At 32.4% G+C, this 13,119-nt stretch overlaps 1 protein-coding gene across 2 annotated transcripts in view; it reads left to right on the top strand.

Moving 5' to 3' along the window:
• Window positions 1-147: 147 nt before the first annotated feature.
• The window catches only part of LOC143047226 (methylosome protein WDR77-like), a 35,680-nt gene continuing 22,708 nt past the window's right edge, over window positions 148-13,119 (top strand). The window contains exons 1-2 of one of the 2 annotated variants that reach the window (XM_076220230.1): window positions 148-307; window positions 11,788-11,973. In XM_076220230.1, the coding sequence (XP_076076345.1) occupies window positions 250-307; window positions 11,788-11,973 (244 nt within the window). In that variant the 5' untranslated portion in view covers window positions 148-249. The remainder of the gene's footprint in view (window positions 308-11,787; window positions 11,974-13,119) is intronic. The other variant, XM_076220231.1, reaches the window with a different exon arrangement.

Genomic DNA, 13,119 nt, shown 5'->3' with positions numbered 1-13,119 from the left:
TCAATACAACGTACCAAAACAGTTGATGTCGTAACTTATAATAACATTACCTTTTGGGGTTTAAAAAACACTAAGTAATCAAAAAATATTTCTGACTGTCTCTTTAAAATGGTAACTTTTTTTTTTATTTTAAATAACTTAATAAAAAAGTGATTCAAATTTCGCGCCCATTTCCGGCAAACAGTGCACATGGTTTTGGTTGACGAATTTTTCTTATCCGGAAAATAAACAAGCTTCGGTTGAGCAGTGATGGATCAAATCCCGGCCGCCATGGATAGACACTTAGATGTGATTCAGTGTCACACAGGTTTGTAGAAATACTAGATAAATCAGACACAACTGACTGTTCATCAGTGAAAACGTGTTTCATGGTTTGACTTTGTTACCTTGCACATATCACAGTGCTTTGTTTCCCTTTTCTTTCTATTTGAATGCCACTTTTAACTTTTTCCATCGGATTATAAGATAACAATTACATGTATGTATTATAAATACACGTGGTTATTACAAAAAATGAAAAAGAGTAAAATAGTTGTGTTAATCAATTTAATTATAGTTATAAAATCAGTAAACATAATTTATTATACACGATTTCCCCAAAAGTGATCCCATCCAGACATTTTTGCCAGATAGATTAAAAAAACGTGCATGTTTATTTTTTACCAGAAGTCATTACTATAGGAAGCCACTGGATATTAACAAACTAGAAGGAAGTTTGCTAGTCCAAATAATTATGACATCTTGAATTGGACAGGTTGGGAACAAACCCCCTGTATGGTGATTATACCTGTATAGAGAGATTTATAATCCTTCTTTAGAGGGATAAAATTCTTCCTCTATAGAGGGGTATTTTTGTTTGCACTGTATTTAAAGCAAATTAGGGCAGAATGGCATTTTCTAGTTATATTGGCTATAATCTCTAGCATTATTGTAATAACTGGCCAAACAGGTGTCTTTTACTTTGCTGCCACCACCTGTGTTTACAGGTACACAGGGAACCTCAATAGACTAGAATAAGCTAGTCTAAAACAGAGAATGGTTTAAACACGGGTGTTCTTTATATTACCAGGCCAACAGGGTTAAAATACTTCTGACACATTAACTTCACTTTATATTTAACAAGAAACTCAAATTGCGAGAACAATATGGGTAAAGAATATTCAAATACGTAATAGTCAGTGTATCTAAACGCACTTTCTATCGTGTAGTTTATAGAACAGCATTACACTGTCAAATAGAGGCTGCACCTCTATAACCTGGAATCGCATATAAACTAACACTCAAGAAGTGGAAACTTCCAGGGCAGTACCATCAGACTATTCCACAAATAAATATTATCTATCTGACAATCGAATAGTCTCTTGTCTCGGTCTAACAAGAAGATCTGTTCTCTCACGAGACAGTGTAATGACAACAATCAGAGACCAGTTGGACAACTATGGTGTATTATGTGTTTTCAGCAAGGAAAAGTAAGATAATTGTGAGCATAAAGATGTTTTATCAGTTAATTCACGAATTGTTCAGTAAACAATATTACACTGTTTTTATCTAAATTATTTGCTACAGTGTTCAACCAACTATTAAATATGCTATAACATTAACATACATGTATATTATATCTATGCCATCTTCTAATAAATTATACTTTAAAAATAACAGTACCTTGTTATATTATCTAATAGACTTCAGCCTCCTGGAGTAAGCACAGGAAGACAAACTTCAATCACTGAGATTGAGAGTAGTTAAACAGTAATTATTCTAGCTTCTTACAATTCTTAGCCTAACAAATATACAGAATTTACAAATATTCTCTCTGAATGCTGGAAAATCTCAGCAAACAGGATACTTTACAAAATGTCCTTAACAAAATGGGAGGGGAAAAGGGGAATGGGGAAGGCATGTAACTTTAATCCGTTTACCTCAAAGAAACAGGTTAGCAAATGAAAGCTAGCCTGAATAATAAATAGACCAGCTATTTATATGTACATGTACAATTATATTAAATCCATTTTTATACGACCGCAAAAATTTATAATTTTTCGTCGTATATTGCTATCACATTGGCGTCGTCGTCGTCCGAATACTTTTAGTTTTCGCACTCTAACTTTAGTAAAAGCATGGAAGTAATATTTAAAAGGAATAACATCGAGTAATTAGCATGTATTAACGGCCTGTAGAGCCCTGTACTAAAGTCATATGATTTTATCCAATTATAGTCTCAGCGGTAAGACCCCTTTAGTTACTATCTGTGATACCGCGGTTGTAAAATGGCATCTGCAATTTCTTATCAGTCACGTGATTTTATCGAGTCCGGTAATTTTAAAGTACCTGTGTGAAAATTGTATTTAATTTAGCATATTTTTGCTTTTTACCGTTTGTTTTAAACTGTCCTAAAAGTATTTTCCGGTTAAAAGCGGATCCCGAGTTAAACAGATAAATACCGATGAATCGATCAAGTTTCACATGATGTTTAACAAAATAATGTAGGCAAATGACAGTAGGCATAGATTTTTTTACTGTTGAAATGTGCAAAGTTAATCGAGATTGAATAAAAGAATATTTACTTTCAAGTATTCTAAATTTATGTATATGTCATAAATGTTATTGATTGCATTATTGAAACTGGACAACTAAAATGGGGATAATATTATCGTAAATATATATTATTGTGGAATGCTTGTATTAATATAATAAGCTATACAGCAAAAATTATAACAAACCGACGAAATGGGCTTGAATCTATCTGTCTTACGGTAAATTCCTTTTTACACAAATTAGTTTATGTATCAAGAACTTAAATTGAAGGATAGAACCGTTTAGAATTGTGAATATTTTAATTGACTATAAATACACGAAGGATTTAGATTTTTCGTATTTAATAAAGGGGGTCCAAACGTATTTATTTTACAATCATCTTCTTAACTTACGGAAATGTTTTTTTAACTGTAAATATTAAAATTGAAATGACACAATCTTGTAATGTTCTCCAATTTCGTATGTGATAGCTGTCGGTTTAAACTATTATGATCAAACTAACCAAAAATAGGGAAAAATTGGACTAAAATAAAAATTGAACGAATGACTCTTTTCGGCAGCGTACATCAACGGAATGTAACGAATGGACTATTCGGGTTACTTCGCACGTATAAACGACAAAACATGTCTGTTCGTAGTTCTCCGTGAACACGAAAATGACCGATAAGTGTCAGTGATTTGATAGATCACATGCGGAGAATCAACTTCCATGCCAGATATTGAACCAATTAACAAGTTATTGAAAGATGGGCGGTAACGCAGATGAAACCTTTGAAGTGACGACGATGTTATTCCTTTCAATATTACTTCCATGGTAAAAGTAAACAGAAATCTATGAAATTTTGAAACAAGGTTTATGAGCACAAAAGAAAGGTTGGGATTGATTTTGGGAGTTTTGGTTCCAACAGTTTAGGAATAAAGGGCCAAAAAAAGGCCCAAATAAGCATTATTCTTGGTTTTCGCACAATAACTTTAGTATAACAAAATAGAAATCTATGAAATATAAAGACAAGGTTTATGAACACCAAATAAAGGTTGGGATTGATTTTGGGAGTTTTGGTCCCAACAGTTTAGGAATTAGGGGGCCAAAAAGGGGCCCAAATAAGCATTTTTCTTGGTTTTCGCACAATAACTTTAGTATAAGTAAATAGAAATCTATGAAATTTTAACACAAGGTTTATGACTATAAAAGGAAGGTTGGGATTGATTTTGGGAGTTTTGGTCCCAACAGTTTAGGAATTAAGTGCCAAAAAAGGGCCCAAATAAGCATTATTCTTGGTTTTCGCACAATAACTTTAGTATCAGTAAATAGAAATCAATGAAATTTAAACACAAGGTTTATGAACACAAAAAGAAGGTTTGGATTTATTTTGGGAGTTTTGGTCCCAACAGTTTAGGAATTAGGGGCCAAAAAGGGGCCCAAATAAGCATTATTCTTGGTTTTCGCACCATAACTTTAGTAAAAGTAAATAGAAATCTATGAAATTTGAACACAATATTTATGACCATAAAAGGAAGCTTGGGTTTGATTTTGGGAGGTTTGGTCCCAACAGTTTAGGAATAAGGGGCCCAAAGGGTCCAAAATTGAACTTGTTTGATTTCATCAAAAATTGAACAATTGGGGTTCTTTGATATGCCAAATCTAACTGTGTATGTAGATTCTTAATTTTTGGTCCTGTTTTCAAATTGGTCTACATTAAAGTCCAAAGGGTCCAAAATTAAACTATGTTTGATTTTAACAAAAATTGAATTTTGGGCTTTTTTGATATGCTGAAACTAAACATGTACTTAGATTTTTGATTAAGTTGGTTCAAATCAGGATCAAAAATTATTATATTAAGTATTGTGCAATAGCAAGAAATTTTCAATTGCACAGTATTCAGCAGTAGCAAGAAATCTTCAATTGCACAGTATTGTTCAATAGCAAGAAATTTTCAATTGCACAGTATTGCACAATAGCAAGAAATCTTCAATTGCACAGTATTGTGCAATAGCAAATATTTTCAATTGCACAGTATTGCACAATAGCAAGAAGTATCTAGCAAGAAATTTTCAATTGGAGTTATCTTTCTTTGTCCAGAATAGTAGTTGAATCAACTTAAATCATTGTTTTATACAATATACAATGTAAAATTGAGAATGGAAATTTGGAATGTGTCAAAGAGACAACAACCCGCCCAAATAAAAAACAACAGCAGAGGGTCACCAACAGGTCTTCAATGTAGCGAGAAATTCCCGCACCCGGAGGCGTCCTTCAGCTGGCCCCTAAACAAATATATACTAGTCCAGTGATAATAAACGCCATACTAATTTCCAAATTGTACACAAGAAACTAAAATTAAAATAATACAAGACTAACAAAGGCCAGAGGCTCCTGACTTGGGACAGGCGCAAAAATGCGGCGGGGTTAAACATGTTTGTGAGATCTCAACCCTCCCCCTATACCTCTAACCAATGTAGTAAAGTAAACGCATAACAATACGCACATTAAAATTCAGTTCAAGAGAAATCCGAGTCTGATGTCAGAAGATGTAACCAAAGAAAATAAACAAAATGACAATAATACATAAATAACAACAGACTACTAGCAGTTAACTGACATGCCAGCTCCAGACTTCAACTAAACCGACTGAAAGATTATGATTTCATCATATGAACATCAGGCACAATCCTTCCCGTTAGGGGTTTAGTATCATACCATCATAACATATATGAGAAGAACATAACCCGTGTCATGCCAACAACTGTTTTTAGAATAAATGTGTTTAGTTCCGATGCAAAGACCTTATCAGTGACTCAATATTAACGCCAAAATATGCAATCTTTAATGACTTGACAACAGTATCGTAATTATATCCCTTCTTAATAAGTCTATTCAAAGGTTTTGTAAGTTTCTGAGGTGAATACTGACACCTTTGTGCTTTATAAAGAATATTACCATAAAAAATTGGATGTGAAATACCTGAACATATTAAAAGTCTGCATGTTGAGCTATATTTACGAATAATGTCTTTATACCGATGATAAAATTTAGTAAATGTTTTGACTAGTTTGTGATATCGAAAACCCTGGTGTAATAATTTTTCAGTAATGTATATTCACTTTTACTACCAACTGATAAATTATAACACTCTTTACCAATGTTTACCATTCAGTGATAACCACAAAATGCTAAAATGAAGATTTTACTATGCTCTTTTTAAAAATTTAATAAAAAGTATGGGTCACCGTGCTATATTTCAAGCTATGAGTCGTTGAAAATTGTCTAAGTTTGGTTAGTTTGTTCATAAAAAAACACATTAGTGTGCATAAAAAATATTCTATGAGATAGAATTTTGAAATAAATTGTGAGAAGAAAGGTTTCATAATATGTTTTAAGAAAATATAAAGAAAACATGGTGTCACCGAACTTGTTTTCTTGCTACAAGTAAAAATAAAAAATTTCCCTATTAGCCCAGTATAAATTTTGTACTAAAAGAGTTATCTACCCTTAAATGGCTCATTTGAAAAAAATGATTTTTATGCCCCACCTACGATAGTAGAGGGGCATTATGTTTTCTGGTCTGTGCGTCTGTTCGTCCGTCCGTTCGTTCGTCCGTCCGTTCGTTCGTCCGTCCGTTCGTTCGTCCGTTCGTCCGTCTGTCCCGCTTCAGGTTAAAGTTTTTGGTCGAGGTAGTTTTTGATGAAGTTGAAGTCCAATCAACTTGAAACTTAGTATACATGTGCCCTATGATATGATCTTTCTAATTTAAATGCCAAATTAGAGTTTTGACCCCAATTTTACGGTTCACTTAACATAGAAAATGATAGTGAAAATTTCAGGTTAAAGTTTTTGGCTTCAGGTTAAAGTTTTTGGTCAAGGTAGTTTTTGATGAAGTTGAAGTCCAATCAACTTGAAACTTAGTATACATGTGCCCTATGATATGATCTTTCTAATTTAAATGCCAAATTAGAGTTTTGACCCCAATTTTACGGTTCACTGAACATAGAAAATGATAGTGCAAATTTCAGGTTAAAGTTTTTGGCTTCAGGTTAAAGTTTTTGGTCAAGGTAGTTTTTGATGAAGTTGAAGTCCAATCAACTTGAAACTTAGTATACATGTGCCCTATGATATGATCTTTCTAATTTAAATGCCAAATTAGAGTTTTGACCCCAATTTTACAGTTCACTGAACATAGAAAATGATAGTGCAAATTTCAGGTTAAAGTTTTTGGTCAAGGTAGTTTTTGATAAAGTAGAAGTCCAATCAACTTGAAACTTAGTATACATGTTCCCTTTGATAAGATCATTCTAATTTTAATGCCAAATTAGAGAATTTATTCCAATTTCACAGTCCTTTAAACATAGAAAATGATAGTGTGAGTGGGGCATCCGTGTACTGTGGACACATTCTTGTTAAACCCAAAAAATTGATATTTGTTAAAATATTTTGTATAAAACAATTAACAAGTTTTCTTTAAATAGAAAAAAACATTCTAACAATTGAATTGCAAATCTGTCTCCAAATTTGCAGATTTAGGCAAATATCTAGACCGATTTTGTACTGTGATTGTACAATCCAAGATGGCGGTATACCATGAATCTACCTTACACAACTTCATGTTTTACAATGTTATTATATTTGCGTCATTCTTGCATAACTTAAGAATCTTAAAAGTGCCAACTTTACTATTCCCAACACTTGTTTGAGTTTTCATTTAATTCATAATACTTGTGTTGCATACCATTGCATTTGCATAAGTTTATTGGGACTACAAACCATCGCTTAGAGAGCAAAATAAATTTGGAGTTGGTTGTCAAACTGAATAGAGAATTTCTCCATAGTTTTACTGTTTACTGAAAATAGGTTTTTAAAGTAGCAATGGCATGTAGAACAGTCGTTGCAAATCAGAGATGTTTATTCAAGAATTATGAAAAATATGTACGATTCTTTATACATGTTTACACATTTACATGGTATAAGCTACATTTTGTAATTATAACACTTACATATATATATATGAAGTTCACGCCACAAGAAGGTTTCGAATTAAATAAAATTTAAAAAATAAAATCCTCCCACCTGCCCCATTTTTTTCAAAACTTTGGATGAAAATCTACTAATTAATTTTAGTTGGACCATAAGAGATACAGATTTTATATCTACATTGCATGGAGGTGTTATTTATACTATATTATTAGTCCAAGCTATTACAATAAGCTTTAATACTATAAAAGCTCTTAGCAACATTATGTCGCCCTGTTCTGTACGATACTTGTTTTCAGTCGCTTCCGTCATCGAACATTTTCAATTTTTACCAAATTGATGAAACATCAATTTTTTATTGATAATTAAAGAAATTCAGACATAAACGATTCATTATCTTAAGAAGAAAAAAGGTTGAAGCATTGTAAATGTGATAAAAGTTGCCTCCAGTAAATGTTTAATCCATTTATTGCATTAAAAACGTCATGTTCCTTTCCAAATAACTTGTCAAACATCGTTTATTTTTGTAAATTTTCTTGCATTCGTCCGACATTCACTGATTTCTAAACTACGCATTGGAACCGCACCAGCTATGATCGAAATCCGTACTTTTACAATAATTACTACAGACGCACGGATGGAACAGCTGACAGAAGAATATTGATCCCAAAGGGAAAAATTATGCATTCCACACGCATTAACAGACTTTTGGTTACATCTAATTGATTGGTGTATATAAACTCCCTATAATTTTTATACGCCCGTCAAAATTTTGACGGGACGTATTATGGTATACAAATATCCGGTGTCCGTCCGTCCGTCCGTCTGTCTGTCCATCTGTCTGTCTGTCCGGCGTAAACATGTCGCACCGTAACTTGATGATGGTCAAATGATCTGTATACTTTTTGGTGAAAATAAGATTAAAACTTTTTGAGTTACAGCACTTTGTAACTAAAACAGGGGTGTGTTTTTTTCACATGTCGCACCGTATCTCAAAAACGATTCTTGATTATGGCTTAAACCTTTAAACACTTCTTAGTTATATTAATCTTAATATCTGTATACTTTTTGGTGATGATTCAAAATTTTGTTTTTGAGTTATTGAGTATTTTGTAAAAAAGGGGGAGGGGTTTTTTACATGTCGCACCATATCTCAAAAACGATTTATGATTATTGCTTAAAACTTTACATATGTCTTTGTTATATTAATCTAAAGATCTGTATACTTTTTGGTGATGATTCAAAATTTCATTTTTGAGTTATTGAGTATTTTGTAAAAAAGGGGGAGTTTTTTTTTACATGTTGTGCTGTATCTCAAAAATAATTTATGATTATTGCTTAAAACTTTACACACTTCTTTGTTATATTAATCTAAAGATATGTATACTTTTTGGTGATGATTCAAAACTTTATTTTGGAGTTATTGAGTATTTTGTTAAACAGGGGAGGTTTTTTTTTACATGTCACGCTGTATCTCAAAAATAATTTATGATTATTGCTTAAAACTTTACACACTTCTTTGTTATATTAATCTAAAGATCTGTATACTTTTTGGTTTTGATTCAAAATTTTATTTTAGTGATATTTAGTTTTTTTAGGGGTTGGGGGTTTCACATGTCCCGCCGTGTCTCAAAAACAATATATGGTTATTGCTTAAAACTTTTTCAGAAACTATTAATGATTATTGCATAAAACTTCCACACAAGACGTCGGGCGTATCATGCGCTCATGGCGCAGCTGTTTATTATGGATTGTTTCAAACTATTGATTAAAGTTGCTGAACACTGAGACTATACTAATATCAATATATTATGGCCCAGCTTAATAACTTTTATAATTTTTTATGAGAAACACTGAATTTCATACACCAGATAGATTTTGATTAAATTGTAATTGATATATTATAATTTCTATACATTTTTATACGACTGCAAAATTTGAAAAATTTTTCGTCGTATATTGCTATCACGTTGGCGTCGTCGTCGTCGTCGTCGTCCGAATACTTTTAGTTTTCGCACTCTAACTTTAGTAAAAGTGAATAGAAATCTATGAAATTTTAACATAAGGTTTATGACCACAAAAGCAAGGTTGGGATTGATTTTGGGAGTTTTGATCCCAACAGTTTAGGAATTAGGGGCCAAAAAGGGCCCAAATAAACATTTTCTTGGTTTTCGCACTATAACTTTAGTTTAAGTAAATAGAAATCTATGAAATTTTGACACAAGGTTTATGACCACAAAAGAAAGGTTGGGATTGATTTTGGGAGTTTTGGTTCCAACAGTTTAAGAATTAGGGGCCAAAATAAGCATTATTCTTGGTTTTCGCACAATAACTTTAGTATAAGTAAATAGAAATCAATGAAATTTAAACACAAGGTCTATGACCACAAAAGGAAGATTGGGATTGATTTTGGGAGTTGAGGTCCAAACAGTTTAGGAATAAGGGGCCAAAAAGGGGCCCAAATAAGCATTTTTCTTGGTTTTCGCACCATAACTTTAGTATAAGTAAATAGAAATCTATGAAATTTAAACACAAGGTTTATAACCATAAAAGGAAGGTTGGGATTGATTTTGGGAGTTTTGGTCCCAACAGTTTAGGAATAAGGGGCCCAAAGGGTTCAACATTAAACTTTGTTTGATTTAATCAAAAATTGAATAATTGGGGTTCTTTGATATGCTGAATCTAACTGTGTATGTAGATTCTTAATTTTTGGTCCCGTTTTCAAAGTGGTCTACATTAAGGTCCAAAGGGTTCAAAATGAAACTTAGTTTGATTTTAACAAAAATTGAATCCTTGGGGTTCTTTGATATGCTGAATCTAAAAATGTACTTAGATTTTTAATTATTGGCCCAGTTTTCAAGTTGGTCCAAATCGGGGTCCAGAATTAAACTTTGTTTGATTTCATCAAAAATTGAATAATTGGGGTTCTTTGATATGCCAAATCTAACTGTGTATGTAGATTCTTAATTTTTGGTCCCGTTTTCAAATTGGTCTACATTAAAGTCCAAAGGGTCCAAAATTAAACTAAGTTTGATTTTAACAAAAATTTAATTCTTGGGCTTCTTTGATATGCTGAATCTAAACATGTACTTTGATTTTTTATTATGGGCCCAGTTTTCAAGTTGGTCCAAATCAGGATCCAAAATTATTATATTAAGTATTGTGCAATAGCAAGAAATTTTCAATTGCACAGTATTCAGCAATAGCAAGAAATCATCAATTGCACAGTATTGTGCAATAGCAAGAAATTTTCCATTGCACAGTATTGCACAATAGCAAGAAATCTTCAATTGCACAGTATTGTGCAATAGCAAGTATTTTCAATTGCACAGTATTGCGCAATAGCAAGAAATATCTAATTGCACAATATTGTGCAATAGCAAGAAATTTTTTAATTGGAGTTATCTTTCTTTGTCCAGAATAGTAGTTGAATCAACTTAAATCATTGTTTTATACAATATACAATGTATATTCACTTTTACTACCAACTGATAAATTAAAACAATCTTTACCATTCAGTGATAACAAGCACTTTTTTTACATTTTAATATTTTATGATGTATTTAAATGAGTAGTTATTGTTGCAAACTCCATTAGAAATTTGAATTGAGATCAGTTTTGGAATAAGGGAAAGGGGGATGTGAAAAATATATTCAACAGCATAGTGAATTGCTCAAAGGCAAAACAAAAATTTTAAGTTCATTAGAACACATTCATTCTGTGTCAGAAACCTATGCTGTGTCAACTATTTAATCACAATCCAAATTTAGAGTTGAATCCAGCTTGAATGTTGTGTCCATGATTGCCCCAACCGTTCAGGGTTCAACCTCTGCGGTCGTATAAAGCTGCGCCCTGCGGAGCATCTGGTTTAAAATAAAATAAAAAATGAAGTAGTGTGAGCCCTGTAACTGTATATTTACTGTCTCTCTCATGATTGTTTTTTAAATTGGCTTAAATCTCAAGTCTAACAATTATCTTTTAATTATATTTCTAGGTGAAAAGGTTTATAAGATTCAGATTGAAAGGGATATGAGTAATATGAGCAAAATATGTGTATATTTCTTATCCAGTAGATGTATATACTGGCCCAGGGATAATATACATGTAAATGATATATTTACAACTCTTAAATTATTAAATACAGCATGAAGTTTCACACCTGTGCATAACAAAACCAGACTGCCTTACAGAGTTACAATAGTTTAATCATCATGATCATAGTTCATATCTATTAAATGTTATTTTAAGCCATCCAGTATCTGTACTTGATATTCTTTTAATTTCAGATGGCGGAGTATTACTTGGTGCCTCAAGTTTAACAGGCAGATATTGGCTTGGTTCATTATGGTTTTATCAGAATCCAAATAATGCACCTGATGTAGAAAAATGTACAGCTGGCGTCCAGTTAGAGGCTGGCCTTACCGATGCCAGATGGATAGATAATACCAAAGTTATAGTGGGCTTAGATACAGGTACATGTGACATGTGTAAACATGCTGGAATTGTCTTCAGTCAGGGGTGCTACTTGTACAAGTTATTTTTGAATACTTGAAGAAGTAATATTAATATACTTATATAAGTAAATTTGTAGGATACTTATACAAGTGAATTTTATTTACTTGATTAGTACAAAAAATATTGGCTGAGTAATGTCCCTTAGCTATATATAGACATTCAGATTTTTTACTTGTAGAAGTAAAAAAGTCATTCCATCTTCTTTTATTGAATTCTTATGATTTCTTTGCTCTAATAGAATTTTGAATTATCTGCCCTTTGCAGATGTCTTTACTAATCATTTTTATGCCCCACCTACGATAGTAGAGGGGCATTATGTTTTCTGGTCTGTGCCTCCGTTCGTCCGTCCGCTTCAGGTTAAAGTTTTTGGTCAAGGTAGTTTTTGAAGAAGTTGAAGTCCAATCAAATTGAAACTTAGTACACTTGTTCCCAATGATATGATCTTTCTAATTTTAATTCCAAATTATAGTTTTGACCCCAATTTCATGGTCCACTGAACATAGAAAATGATAGTGCGAAGTTCAGGTTAAAGTTTTTGATGAAGTTAAAGTTACATCAACTTGAAACTTAGTACACATGAATTATCTGCCCTTTGCAGATGTCTTTACTAATCATTTTTATGCCCCACCTACGATAGTAGAGGGGCATTATGTTTTCTGGTCTGTGCCTCCGTTCGTCCGTCCGCTTCAGGTTAAAGTTTTTGGTCAAGGTAGTTTTTGAAGAAGTTGAAGTCCAATCAAATTGAAACTTAGTACACTTGTTCCCAATGATATGATCTTTCTAATTTTAATTCCAAATTATAGTTTTGACCCCAATTTCATGGTCCACTGAACATAGAAAATGATAGTGCGAAGTTCAGGTTAAAGTTTTTGATGAAGTTAAAGTTACATCAACTTGAAACTTAGTACACATGTTCCCTATGATATGATCTTTCTAATTTTAATTCCAAATTAAAGTTTTGACCCCAATTTCACGGTCCACTGAACATAGAAAATGATAGTGCGAGTGGGGCATTCGTGTACTATGGACACATTCTTGTTAAAGTGTAATTTCATGGACAATGAAAATCCCATTGTCTGTTATCTTCAGAACACTGCTCATTT

This window comes from Mytilus galloprovincialis, chromosome 10, assembly GCF_965363235.1.
Source record: "Mytilus galloprovincialis chromosome 10, xbMytGall1.hap1.1, whole genome shotgun sequence".
Taxonomy (NCBI): domain Eukaryota; kingdom Metazoa; phylum Mollusca; class Bivalvia; order Mytilida; family Mytilidae; genus Mytilus; species Mytilus galloprovincialis.
Note: the sequence above shows the minus strand (reverse complement) of the source record. Positions and strands in the feature narration are given on the sequence as shown.